The sequence below is a fragment of the Propithecus coquereli genome, unplaced genomic scaffold, assembly GCF_000956105.1.
Source record: "Propithecus coquereli isolate 6110/MARCELLA unplaced genomic scaffold, Pcoq_1.0 Scaffold77, whole genome shotgun sequence".
Lineage (NCBI taxonomy): Eukaryota > Metazoa > Chordata > Mammalia > Primates > Indriidae > Propithecus > Propithecus coquereli.
Genome location: NW_012153840.1, coordinates 6458212 through 6473226, shown reverse-complemented (window position 1 = coordinate 6473226; position 15015 = coordinate 6458212). Strand labels below are relative to the sequence as shown.

The window sequence follows — 15015 nt, the reverse complement described above, 5'->3', positions numbered from 1 at the left end:
CTGACCTTGAGCGATCCACCCGCCTTGGCCTCCCAGAGTGCTAGGATTACAGGCGTGAGCCACCGCGCCCAGCCAAGAACTGCTCCCTTGCCTCTTAACCTATACCATCTTTGCCTTCCCAATTGGCACTGAATTACATGCCTCCTAGGATCCCTGGCTAACTCCTTGCCAACACTGGTTTTGCCTTCTCATCTAGATCATCAGTGGCTTTGAGAATAGGGACCAACTTTTATGTATTTTTAATATTTTCTAGAAGATCTAGCATAGTTCACTAGTATTTAATCATTACTGTTTCCCAACTTTTCCTGGAAGGCAAATACATCCAAAATGAGAGCTCATTCTAGTGAATTAATATGAAGTGTCTGTCCTAACATCCAGACACTTACTTAAAACTGCTACTCAATGCATTATTAAGCTTCTATTAGGTTGAACCATGTGAAATTTCAATTTTTTTCAAATATTTTTATATTTTCAACATACAAAAATGGCAATTTCACACAGGTCAACTTGACACGTCCAATTCATTGCTGCAGACACAATGTAAACTCAGCTGCATGTGCTAAAAAAGCAAATTGGCAGTGAAGGACAGTCGTTAATCCCATCAGCCATCCTCAAGGCACATGAATCACATAAACCACCAGGAATACAGAGAAAAGTAGCACAGATCTTCTGAGCAGGTTCTACTTGAATATCAATGAAAATAAAGTTACCATTCTTGCCCTGAATTTTTTATTTTTGAGATAGAGTCTTGCTCTGCTGCCCTGGTAGAGTGCAGTGGCATCACCATAGCTCACTGCAGCCTCGAACTCCTGGGCTCAAGAGATCCTTCTGCCTCAGCCTCCCGAGTAGCTGGGATTACAGGCGTGCGCCTCCATGCCTGGCTAATTTTTCTATTTTTCGTAGAGAAGTGGTCTTGCCTCTAGCAGCTCAGGCTGGTCTCAAACCCCTGGTCTCAACTGATCTTCCCTCCTCGGCCTCCATAAGTGCTAGGATGGCATGTGGTGTGAGCCAATGAGCCCGGCCTGAAATTTCTTCTGGATTCTATTCATATCATTATTATTTAACCAATCTTGTAAAATATCCATACTCAATCTGGATCCGGGAAGGCAGGAAAAAGAATGCCAGAATAGAACCACCTACTAAAGGGAAACACTTAAAAGGGAGAGGGGAGGGGAAGCGCTCAGCCTTCTGACACAGGCAGAATAGAGGTGTCATTTTCAAAGCAGCAACAATGTGGCCCACATACCAGGTTCAAGCTTTTAACTCTTCATTAAATACATAAAATGTAAGGTATGTTTTCTTACTCATGTCTACTCGGGCTTTTAGCAGATTAAGGAAAAGAAGTAGAATAAGAAATTGAGTCATTTAAATTTCCTAAAATACTTGACAAATATCAAGACTTTGTTCCCTTAGTTTCACCCCAAGAAAACAAATGGGCTAGACTTTTTGTTTAACATGGATGTCTGATTAGTGACAACTTACACGGTGCTTCAATGACTGAGCTCCCAACGTAATTCATGATTTCAGAGCTTTGACAAATGAACACCATTGGTTACCCACACACACGTTTTGTATGTTCACACATTGAACCTAAGAATCCAGGTGGGAGTCAGACTGCTTGGCCTCATGGGGACACTGTTTGATGGTGAATGGTACTATGGGGGCAGTGTTTCACGTCAGGTAGTACCACGGGGGCAGTGTGCCACGTCGGGTGGTACCACAGGGGCAGTGTTTGAGGCTGGATGGTACTATGGGGGCAGTGTGCCATGTCAGGTGGGACCACGGGGGCAGTGTTTGAGGCTGGATGGTACCAAGCCAACAGAAGAGGGAGGACGGGGTGATATGGAGGCTGGGAAAGTGCTCCCTTCCCCACCATGCAAGTGCTCACTCCTGCGGCAGAGGGACCTGGACCACATGCTTCAGTCAAGCGTATCAACTTCACTCCTAGGTGTGCACCCAAGAGAACTGGAAGCCCATGTCCACACTTGTAGACTTGTACACGAGTGTTCACGGCAGCATTATTCATAACAGCCCCAAAGCAGAAACAATCCAAATGTCCATCGATGGATGAATGGATAAACAAAATGTGCTCTATCCATACAATGGATTATTATCCAGCACTAAAAAGGAATGAGGGATTGACAGATGCTTCAACATGGGTCAACTCTGAAATCACCACGCTGTAAGTGAAAGATGCCAATCACATATTGCACTTATACGAAACATCCAGAAGAGGCAAATCCACAGTGGTTGCCAAGGGCTGGGGGTGGAGGAAACTGAGGAGTGTTGCCAACAGGTGCAAGGGTTTCTTCTTGGGGCGAAGCAAATGTTCCGCGATTAGATAGTAGTTGACAGTCACATAGTTTCGTGACTATACTAAAAACCAGTGAACTGTACACTTTAAAAGAGTGATTTTATGGTATATGAATTATATCTAAAAAAGGAAGAAAGAAACAAGAATATAAGAGTAATCGTGCTCCCCCATGAAAATCTCCAGAAAGAATACTGGCTCATCTGTCGACTGTGGCAAATCAAGTCATCGACAAGGGTTGGATCTAAATTGCTTCTTTTTATAGTTAGTAAAAAAAATCCCAATATATAATTTTTGTACATCAGTAAGAAAAAAACCCGAAAATCCCTAAAAACATAAAATTTTATGTATTATTTCATTTATAATAGTTTGATAAATGACACAACAAAATTAAATGCAATGCGAAAGGAAAAATAAGTGATATTGCATGGATGTGACTTTTTCCTTCAAAGTTAACACTCGATGCACATTTCACTTCCTCCTCCCTCTGTAATTTCCTGCAGTTACAAACGCAGTTACGGCCTCATGGCAAAGAGCCATCCTGCCTGGGGTGGACACCTGCCTGTGACACACCAGCTGTGTGACCAGAGCAAATGATTTAACTGCTCTGTGCCTTGCTTCCTCCCTTTAAAACGGGAATGGCAGAAAGCACATTTACCTCTTACGCTTGTTGTGGATTAAATACAAATTTGTTATTTGTAAAGCACTTAGACTAGTGCCTGGAACATTGTTATAAATGCTTTGTAAGTATATGAGGTATCGCAATGTAGTGGGATCGTGCTCCACTAACAGTGGGACTGCACATGGCCGATACTTCATAGAGTAAAGAAAGGCCCGAGGGAGTAAACACAGAATTCTTCACTGCAATCACTTCTTAAAATGCATGAAATGTCAGAAATGGGCCAGGCATGGTGGCTCATGCCTGTAATCCTAGCACTCTGGAGGCTGAGGCGGGAGGATGGCTTGAGCTCAGGAGTTCGAGACCAGCCTGAGCAAGAGCGAGACCCCGTCTCTACTAAAAATAGAAAAATTAGCCGGGTGTGGTGGTGGCGCTTGTAGTCCTAGCTACTTGGGAGGCTGAGGCAGGAGAATCCCTTGAGCCCAGAGTTTCAGATTGCTGTGAACTAGGCTGACACCACAGCACTCTAGCCTGGGCAACAGAGTGAGACTGCCTCAATAAAAAAAAAAAAATCAGAAATGTATATAAATCCACTCAAAAACATAATCTATTAATAGATAATCCCATTAAAACGATCTATATGGCATTCAATGTCACCCTCATAAGGGACGGTACATACCAAACATGGTGTGCATGGGGTGTGCGTGTAGTCACGTGCCACGTGACGATGTTTCAGTCAACGACAGAGGGCATATACCATGGTGGTCCCACAAGATTATCGCACCATATTTGCACTGTACCTTTTTGCTTTTCTGTTTAGCTATGTCTAGACACACACATACTTACCATTGTGTTACTGCCTGCAGTACTCACTGCAGCAACACGCTGTACAGGTGTGTAGCCTAGGTGTGTGCAGCAGGCTGCCCCATCTAGGCTCGTTTAAGTACACTCCATGGTGTTCACACAACGATGAAATCGCCTAACGACGCATTTCTCAGAAGGCATCACCATCATTAAGTGACCCATGACTGTATGTGTGCATGCACAACACTCAAAAATCTAGTTAGTTACAGAGAAGATCAATGTGCAATGCTAAAAAATGATTTTAAATATGGGAGGAAACAACAAAAAAAATCACCTCGGCTACTAGACAAACACTGTGCGTGTTCACGGCACAGTGTGCTTCCTCTACCGTCAGCCTCATCGGATTTCTCCCTAAAAATCAACAAACACGCAAAACCGATTGTGCGGCTCTGTCTCCACGACACGAGCACTCACATAGCACACGCTGGTTCTCGGGCTGCTTTTCTGAAAATGGGGTGTGGCGCTGGAACAGAATGAAGTACCAATTTATTTTTTAACTAGCTCTTCAAAAACACACTCACATTCATTTCCCTCAATTTACTATAGTAAAATTAACGTGTGATGTGTTTTATCCAAGTTCATCCAATTTCTCTCGCTTGTCCCTAGGCAAACAGAACACTCTTTAATATGGGAAGTTTTGATGTGGAAACACATCACGCAAAAAAAACAACTCTTTAAAAATTGACTTTACGAAGTCAGTTCCAACTCCGAGGTGAAGAAGGGTGAAGCAGCCCGTTCCTCAGACCCGCGTGCAGCCAGAGCAGCTCTGGCTCGGGACGTGCCATTAAGTGTCAGCCCCGCAGAGGCTACCACATTACGAAAATCTCCAAAGCAATTCTAGAGATTTGTTTCTACAAAGACATGGGTTACAATCTTAGGAAGGGACTCAAGTTAAAAATTCATCAAAGGTAAACTCTATGCCCTAAGTGTTCCTCTGTAAAGACTGCCCAGCTTTTTAAGTCAGTCTCTGCAGGTCGCTGCCATCTATCTAGGTAACGCGGGGAAACTCTGGAGCTGAGATTCTCAAGATCCTGGCCACGCAAGGACGGGCAGGACCGGCAGCACCTGGGAGCAGGTGAAAGAGGCAGAATCTCAGGTTGCCCCGACCCGCCGTGTCCACGTCTGCACTTTAACACAACCCTCGGGTATCCAGGTGCACACTACGGGCTGAGGTGCACTCATCTAGGTGTTATCTGGCTACATCAAGACAAAGAATGTAATGATGCAATTAAATTAAATATGCTTTTCAACTGTAACAGGCTTCTTTGTCAGCTACCCCAACTATTAAAAAGAAAAAAACATGGTGCGCAGGAGCCACAAATGACCCTTCGCTCTCGAGACCTTTTCAGAAAGGCTCAGAATGATCCAAATGGGCGGTGGGAAATGCTTCCCGTGCAGTCCGATTTTAACAAGAGCAAATAAAAACCACGTTCCTACCTGCAAAATGCAGAGGTGCATCTTTATCCAGGGCGATCAAGGGGGGATCGAGCAGCACGGTGTTGTCATTCTCCGTAACTATGCCGTGATAGGTGGGCTCCAGCCACGGCTTGTGCTTGTTAACTACATTCAAAACCAAAGAAAGAGAAGAAAGAAAATGGACGAGGTTAGAATTGTTATTTCAAATTCCACTGCTTTGAAGACATTCATCTTCTACTGTTATTATTATTGTTGTTATTGTTATTTAGGAGACAGGGGCTCGCTCTGTCGCCCAGGCTGGAGTGTGGTGGACTCCTGGCCTCAACTGATCTTCTTACCCCTCTTACCCCAACCTCCCAAAGTGCTGGGATTATAGGCATGAGTCACTACATGCCAGCCCATACATCCATTAAAGTAATAAAACTCGCATTAGACTGGAAGGTAATAGTCGTATTTCTCCTGCAAAGTTTGGTATCAAGATCCAAATGGAATAAAATTCTAAATTCTACAGTAAGTAATATAGAAAGTAACTGAGTCCATGAAGCAACCAATTTATGAGAAATAAACTGCTCGCCAGGCATGGTGGCGCACACCTGTAGTCCCAGCTACTCAGGAGGCTGGGGCAGGAGATCACTTGAGTTCTGGGCTGCGGTGTACCATCCTGATCGGGTGTCCGCACTAAGTTCAGTCGGCATCAATGACCTCCCGGGAGCCGGGGACCACCAGGTTGCCTAAGGAGGGGTGAATCAGCCCAGGTCAGAAATGGATCAGAAGTGGGACCCAGCCTGTCAATAGCCACTGCACTCCAGCCTGGGCAACATAGTAAGGCCCTGTCTCCTATAAACAAAAAGTAAAAAATAAAAAACTAAATTGCTCCAGAAATCAAGAGTGAAAAAAAGGACTGACGGCTACGGACAAACTCAAACAATGCCCGTTTATCTCTGTTTTTAGCCTATCACAGAAAAGTTACAAAGAAAGATGTTTTCGTTTCTTTATGACAACCAATATTACTTATTTTTAAATCAGCATTACAAAAATGCAAAACACAATATTTATGAATATACAATATAGTTATGAATAAAAAGAAAAAATCAAAAAATAAATGTAAAAGTTCTCAAAAAAAAAAAACTTGACTGAAAACAAGACTGTGTAAGCATAATCCACGTTGGAGTCAGGCTGGGGGTCCAATTCCAGCTTCCCTCTATCAGGAGTTGTGTGACCTTGAGCACATTAATTGATCTCTTAATCTCGACTTCCTCGGTTGTGAACCCGGGACACCTTCGCCCCCCAGGGGGATGGCATGGATCACTGGAGAAGTGGTATTTTTCCTTCTTGATTGGGCACTAGAACTGCGACTTTTGTTTTTAAAGTAAGACCTGCTGTTCTGGCCCCTGCTGACTTCACTCTCCTGATAAACGTTTTGCTTCACTGCATTTTGCTGGGGACTGGTGATGCCAGACTTTCTCCTGGTTCTGGCCACAGCCCCTGGACCCCCTCCCAGCCCTGCCCACAGGCACACCTGGCTCCGCCTCACAGCCCAGAGCTTTTCCTTTTCCCTTTACGTGTCCCTTAGGAGTGTTAACAGCTCGCATTATAACCCTGGGATATGTATAAGCCAGGGAACTCCTTACTTAGGCTGATCTGAAAAGACAAAAAGGAACAGTAGGAAGACTTGATTTCCAAGTAGTCCGGGGTTCATTTGTTGAATGAACCGCTCAGGTCCTTTTTTGTAAGTGTGACATCAATCCAGAAGTATCTTCATGCAACATCACCATGGCATGGTATGTGGCGACTGTCATGAGGTGACAGGAGGGCGTGACGATCGTGGGGCGGCGCGTACTCACATGTAAAATTTGGACTGCGTAGGCACGTGAAGGCCTACCTTTGGAAGGAAAAAAAGACCAGCACGAAGCTCCCTTCTCTAATTAACACCACGTTTGCCAGACACGTCCGCACACCGGATCCAGACCAAGAGCAGATCCGTTGCCTTCACTTTCAAATAGACCCAGACCCACGGGGAACTGCTGCCTCATGGCTGTAGGGTTTCGATTTTGTGAGACGAGAGACTTCTGGAGACTGGCCGCACCACGCTGTGAACGTACTCGCTGCTTCTGAATCATATGCTTGAAAATGGTAAAGGTGGGAAACCTTGTTTTGTGTTTTACCACCAAAAAAACCCAGATGCAGCCATTTCTTACCCTCCCTACTGCTCACCTGACCATCACGGACGCTGAGCAACCTGCCCCCTGTTCTCATTCCCACACTTCCTGGGCCCTCAGCGGCTGCTCCGTTTATGTGGGTCTGTCTGTCTATCTGCCAGTACTTACTGTACTGGAAATGAAAACCAAGAAAAATGTTCATATTTATCAATTCATTAAAAAAAAAAAACCTCATTACCTGCTCACATAAATAATATTTTTATGAAAATAACTGTTTCTTGAAAACAAAGTTTACTAAGAGGAATGGCACCGGTTTACATGTCTGTAAATCTTTTGGCTGTCTGGCTTCAGGGAAGACAGCCAGGTTCAGTCCCTTCCCCCTGCAGTCAGCGTGTTCCCTGCTACCCACCACGCAGCCTCTAGAAAACTCCACTGCACATCCGTGAGAGGATGGAAAAGGCAAATAACTTCAACGTTATTAAAATAGTTCTGCCCCCCGAGTCTCGCCAGGTTCTCGGGGACTCATTAGTTCACTGAGGCTCTGTTCCAGGGTCCCTCCCGGTGCTGCTCTTGCTGCCTTGCCTTCCCTTGGCCCGTCCCTTGGCACACAGGGAGGGGACAGGGGGGAGGCTCTGGACCCGAGGCCCACTAACTGGACAGCCCTGCCTGGCTGCTGACTGGCCAGCGACCTTGGGGCTTTAGCCTCCTCATCTGTACGACCGGGACAATGATGTCCCCATTTCATAGGCTGTTGTGTGATTAAACATGTAATCACATGTCACTCCATGAAAAATGCCCAGAACAGTGTCCAACACTCAGTAAATGTCAAAAGGTGGTGGTGGTGTTATTTCTCTTCCCAGACATGCACACGCGCGCGCGCACACACACATACATGCACACACATGTGAGCTCGCTCACATACATACACGCACACACACGCAGACTCCGTGAGGATGTGGCCTTTTTGTTCTCTGCTAATCCCCAATACCTGGAACTATGCTTAGCACATAATCACTCAGTAACTGGTAAATGAATAAATACATAAGTAAACTCATATGGTACCAATATTAATAACATCAGTTGCCCTGGTTTGTAAATTCTCTCAGAAAGAAGACAGCTTTGGAGTGGGGGACTGAAAAACAGGTATGATTTGGGGTTTTAGACTCTGGGAAGGTGTCTTCTATTTTTTGTCTGATCCCGGCAGGTGGATGTTCTGAGCAAGGAAGGTAGAAAACTCAGAGGCGGAGCATGAATCGAACAAGTCCAAAGAGGCCAGTCTGGAAGCGGTTAAGCTATGGTTGGATTGTGGAGGGAACAGAGGGACCGAATGTGAAGTCAAACCCAGATGGTAAAGACCAAAAATCTGAAGTGCCTTTGAAACCCTCCTGCCCCTCTCCCAGGCTGCTCCTGGGACAACAGACCTGGCCGAGAGGCGGTGGCACAGCACCCTCCTCATCCGGCAACGCTCCCCAGGCCGGTGCAAGCTGACCGGTGGGGCGTCCAGTCCACCCGAGCTTCCCAAGCAGGCCGCGCATTTGGTCTGGGAGGGCTCCACAGCACACAGAGGACCGTGCACTTGGCACTGAGGTTGCACATGTTGCCTAATGGCTGGAACTCAGCATCCTCTCCAGGTATCTTTTTAACCAGCCACGCTACAACCCGGGCTGGAACACGGCCTGTTGTTACAGAGGTGAGACAGGTCACAGGCCACTTAAAAGACAGGACTCTGAAAACTCCACTGTTTGTCACCAGTCTCTCATTCTAAAACACAAGTTCAATTTGCCATTAATGGCAATATTTGGTTCCAATCTGTTTTCACACTTTAAGGTTTTATTAATACAATTACAAGTATAATAACAATAAAAATGAAGATTATTCCAATATCCGAGTCCATAAGCTAAATGAGTGTATTGCCTTTATTTAACCCAGCAGGAAAGTGAAGACAGTAGCAGGGCAAATCACGGAAAACCCGTGATGAGCAGCAACATAAAACATGAGTTTCTGCGGCCCTAACAGAAAGGCTTACAGCTAAAAAGGGTTACTGGTTCAGGAAAAAATAATTTTATAACTATATTCCCAAGTATTCTAATTTTATAATTCAAAATTTCTAAATTGTTCCTTTAAACTGGCAGTAGAATGATGAGATTTGGCCAGTTCCAAAGACTGAACTTTTAAATATTTAATGAATGATATTTTTAATATTTCATCACGTTCAATTTTCATTATAAAACATTTATAGAAACAAGTGACTGATGTTTCTGTAATCATCCCAAAAAAAATCACAGACAAGAGACAACTGGCTGTAAGTTTAGGACCATGTCACCTATATTGAAAGTCTATACCCGATTCATTCCATCACATTCTAGATCATTAAAAAGCCAACTAAAATTTTAATGGTACAGCATTAACTTAGGATAATGGAACAGCAAAGCTGGCAATCAGACCTTCTGCCAAGTGTGGGATGTTTCCGAGGTATATACCTACTGTTTTAGGACATGACTAGTTTTTTGTGGTTATAGATTTCAGTCATTAGAAATGATCTTTAAATCAAGATGAAAAGAATAAAATAGTCAACTTCAGGGTTAACATTAAAGACAAAAGATATGCCTCCCTAGCTGATCCCAACTCTGTTGGCTAAAGAGAGGCTGGTCCTGTGCCCAAGTCACACAAGTAAAAGCCTCTGGCAGGTTGGTTCCAAAGCCTGCATGCTAACCACAGCACACCGCGGTGGCCCAGACACCAACCCAGACCACACGCGGCTCCCTGCTGGTTTATCTGTTTATACAGACAGTCCCCACTTACGATGGCTCAACTTAGGATTTTTCAACTTCACAATGCGTTCATCAGAATGCAACCCCATCGTAAGTCAGGGATCATCTGTAAGTAGAAACCCCCTGTCTCCAAACGAGAGTTTGATGTCTCTTCTTTCAGAACACCTAGGTTGGTCATTTTGGTCTTTAAAGAACAACAGCTGAATGTTTCAAGAGACTGTAGGCATTTCACCTATAAATTCTAGATGATGTTACGTGTTATTTGCAGATTTAATTTTCAACCTTGGTCCATCAGAAGAATCTGCAATTAAGAGATACTACCACCAGGTGGCGAAAGGCGCCTTTGACTGCATGTTCCAAATTACCAGGTTTTGATTTTAAAATTCTGCTAGTTATCTACCAAAGCAGTGTTAGCAGACCCTTCGTTAAAGATGATATGCATAAAAAAGTGTCTTCAACTATATGTTTAAGATCTCCAGCTGAATGTTTTCCTCAAAAAACATTTGGAATAGGTAAAATACTCACACAGTTCCAGAATAAAAACATAAAAAGACATACGTTCTCTCAGACAAAGTACTAATGTAATAAACTCTTATATTAGAATCAGGCCAGGCCAAGTACAGTAGCTCACATGCCTGTAATCCCAGCACTTTGGGAGGCCACGGCAAGAGCTTGAGACCAGGAGTTCAAGACCAGCCTGAACAACACAGAGAGACCTCTGTTACTTAAAAATTAGCCAGGCACATGCCTGTAGTCCCAGCGGCTACTCAGGAGGCTGAGGCAGGAGGATCGCTTGAGCCCAGGAGTTGGAAGCTGCAGTGAGCTACAATGAGGCCACTGCATTTGCATGGGCAACAGAGTGAGACCCTGTCTTCAAAAAAAAAAAAAACGCAGACCACCCCTGGTCCTTCAAATCAGCTTAATGTCAAAGGTCCTTTTAACTTCTCATAGCTACTGACTCTTGAGTTTGTTCCAACAGACCTTCCCTGAACACCTACTGTGTATTAGGCTCACTTGCTGCAAGGTGCTGGGCTCCTGGGGAACTTAAGTCACACTTTGTCGGAGAACACAGACGCAAACACCATCTGCATTCCAAAATGACGTGGCTATGATGAAAACACGTACGAAGTGCGCTAGAAAATGAGAGAGGAGAGCGATTCACTCAGTGCTGGAGACTTTGTCGGTGGGCAGGTGGCCCATAACAGTCACACAGAGACCAACAGGGCGAAGCTGCCACTACCTCCAGTGTGCCCACTCCCCACGCCAGGGCAAAGAGGGAGAGTTCTTCCTAGGAGCTGAGTCTTCCACCCACAAGGGACACAGGTCACCTCTCCTCATAGCTCACGGGCCAAAACCAGTCACGGGGCCTCACCTGAACTCAAAAAGGTGGGAAGTGCGATTCTACCACGTGTCCAGAAGAGAGCTGGGAGCTCTGAGCACAACCGTGGGGACCACCAAAAGCGCAGCTGGAGACTCAAGGACAGCCTTAAAAGGATCACTGAGGTTCTTTGGGTGTGAGGGAATATTTTAAACAAATAAAAATACACACGAGGTACGAAGGTAGAAAAATGTCTGGCTCGCTCTGGACTGAGCAAGACCATGACAAATGGCTGGGCCTAAGAGTACACAGAGGTGCAGCTGGACCTGTAATTTGGGGCAACACTGCGAGCACCCTCTTCCACGCCGCGCCGATGGCAATCCCTACTGCTGTCAGCAACCGGCGTCCGTTCGAAGTTCTGAACAGTGTGGGACGGTAGGAAAGGCAGGAACTTTGGAATCAGACAGAACTAGGTTCACGTTTGAATTCTGCTCCTGACTTGCTGTTACTGGGAGCCGATGACTTAACCGCCCCGTGCCTACCTCTGCGTCGTCAATCAGGATGGCACCAAGCTTCTTCCGCAACCTCGTGAGGACTATAAATAATGTAAGCAAAGGGCCCGCGAGGTGTCTGCCACACAGACACTCCGCAAACACTTGTTGATAAATTAATCACCAGCAAAACTGTTTTAGAAATAACTGGGGGTGGGAGGGCAGGAGGGGCAGAAGGACCCAGCGAAGCAACCCCAGAGGCTTAGGGAGTCACTCCCACGACTGCCTCCCATCACCTTCCCAAACACACAGCATGGCTGACGTGAATCCCTACACTTTCTGACTCTGTAGAGGCCTTATTTTATCCTTTATGTTCAGTAAAGGAAAAGAAACAATCCCAAATAAACTTAATTTTAAAGTGATGAAAAACCTATATATGAGGCATTACTTAGACCAGGGTTTCTCAATCTCAGCACTGATGACATTCTGGGCCAGACAAGTTTTAGCTGTGGGGGCCGCCCTGTGTGTCGCGGGACGTTTCGCGGCGTCCCTGGTCTCCAACCACTAGGCGCCAGCAGTACCTTCCCCCAGCCGTGAGGAGCGGAATTGTCTGCAGACACTGCCAGAAATCCCCTGGGTGCCAACTGCCTCCCTGCTCCCTCGAGAACCACTGACTCGGATCCACTTCATTAAGGAAAACCAACATTTTCCACATTAAAATGGCTTGTATATTTTAAAAGAGCCACTTTTATAGTGTGTGCATTACATCAACATGAAATTAATTTCTGAAATAAAAATGCATTCAGGCCAGGTGCAGTGGCTCACACTCATAATCCTAACACTCTGGGAGACCGAGAAGGGAGGATCACTTGAGGTCAGGAGTTCGAGACCAGCCTGACCAAGAGTGAGCCCCATTTCTACTAAAAATAGAAAAAATTAGCTGCGCGTGGTGGTGCACTTGTAGTTCCAGCTATTAATACTCAGGAGGCTGAGGCAGGAGGATTGCTTGAGCCCAGGAGTCTGAGGCTGCAGTGAGCCATGATGACACCACTGCACTCTACCCAGGGCGACAAAGCGAGACTCTGTTCCAAAAAAAAAAAAAAGAAAAAGAAAAAATGCATTCAGTGTAAACTAAATCCTTAAATTAAGCTAACAAGCAATTAGTCTTTTTTTTTTTTGAGACAGAGTCTCACTGTGTTGCCCGGGCTAGAGTGCCGTGGCATCAGCCTAGCTCATAGCAACCTCAAACTCCTGGGCTCAAGCAATCCTCCTGCCTCAGCCTCCCGAGTAGCTGGGACTACAGGCATGTGCCACCATGTCTGGCTAATTTTTTCTATATATTTTTAGTTGTCCAATTAATTTCTTTCTATTTTTAGTAGAGACAGGGTCTCGCTCTTGCTCAGGCTGGTTTCGAACTCCTGAGCTCAAACAATCCGCCCAACTCGGCCTCCCAGAGAGCTAGGATAATTAGTCTTTTTAACAGCGCAGTGAAACCTTCCTGTTGTGTGTATTCACTTTCCACAGGACAAGCCTTGCACCTACAGCTTGGTCACTTTATAAAGGGTGAGAATGGTTTCAAGCACCGCACATCTGGATCTGGCCCTCTGGGGGCTCACAGGCTCAGACTCCTGCCTTCGCGTCCACCAGGGGGTCTGTCGCCCGGTGTGGGCTCACCATTGGTCCAGCTCAGAGACTGAGGAGCCACACGTGGTGCACGTGTCAGGGAACATGACGCACATATGCGGGTGTCACAAGACGAGATCGGAGAATGAGCAAGAGGAGAACGAGACGGAGCCCAGATGTCCTTGTCCCCAGCCTGACGGCGAAGGAGGACAGATGAGGGAGGAGGCCAGGAGACCTGCCCCTTCAGGGAAGACCACCTGCCTCGGGGTGGGGCAGGGGTGGGGGGGAGATGCAAGAGGTGCCTCAGGGCAGAACGAGAGCAGTGGGGGCTGAAGTGAGGCTGCAGGTCAGTGTCCAGGCTTCCAGGGCACACGGCTGACGGGGCGGCTGTCACCGTCTGTTAAGGAGGGATGACAGGGCTGCCAAGAATCCAGGGGAGGGGGCTTCTTTTCTCCCCTTCCATCCACCCAGCCCGCTTTCCTGAGCCCCAGACAGTCTTCTAGGTTCTAAAGAAACAAGTGTGAATAAAACAGCCCCTGCCCTCAGAGAGCTTTCATGTTACAGTTGATTCAAATATTATTTTGAAGCATATTCTGCAAAGCAGTTTTAGGAAGCAAAACGATACTTTCTATAATTCCAATGTTTGACAGCTTAAAGTGGGCCTTCTCATTTTTTCCTCCAAATTCCAATTAAGTTTTTTTAATTGTGGTAAAATGCACAATATAAAATCTACCATATTAACCATTTTTCAGTGCACAGTTCAATAGTATTAAATGCATTCACACTGTTGCCCAACCATCACCATCATCCAGTGTCAGAACTCTTCATCTTGCAAAACTGAAACTCCGTACCCATTTAACAATAATTTCCTATTTCCCCACCCTAGCCCCTGACAACCACCATTCTACTTCATCTCTATGAATCTGACTACTCTAGGTACCTCGTACGAGTGGAATCATACAGTATTTGTCTTTTGTGACTGGCTTACTGCATGAGCATAATAACCTCAAGGTTGGTCCTTGTAGCATGTATCAGAATTCCTGCCTTTTCAAGGCTGAATAATATCCCATTGTATAGACAGACCACATTGTGTTTATCCATTCATCCGTCAATGGATAGTGGGTGGCTTCTACCATTTGGCAATTGTGAATAATGCTGCTATGAACACGGGTGTACAAACACCTCCTGCTTTCTATTCTTCTGTGTACACACCCAGAAGAGGAATTGCTGGATCACACTGTAATTCTATTTTTAATTTTTTGAGGAGCTGCCATATTGTTTTCCACAGTGACTGCACCATCTCACATTCCCACCAATGTTGCACAGGGTTCCAATTTCTCCACATCCTCACCAACGCTTGTTATTCTGTTTTTTGACAGTAACCTTCCTAATGGATGGAACCAAACAAGTTTTATATCAAGTAATTTTATCTTTTTATATTAT

At 45.4% G+C, this 15015-nt stretch overlaps 1 protein-coding gene across 1 annotated transcript in view; it reads right to left on the bottom strand.

Annotated features, from left to right (window-relative positions):
• CLSTN1 (calsyntenin 1) overlaps window positions 1–15015 on the bottom strand; it is an 81973-nt gene that overhangs the window by 28572 nt on the left and 38386 nt on the right. Inside the window, exon 2 of the mRNA XM_012662503.1 lies at window positions 5232–5354. Coding sequence (XP_012517957.1) covers window positions 5232–5354 — 123 coding nt within the window. The remainder of the gene's footprint in view (window positions 1–5231; window positions 5355–15015) is intronic.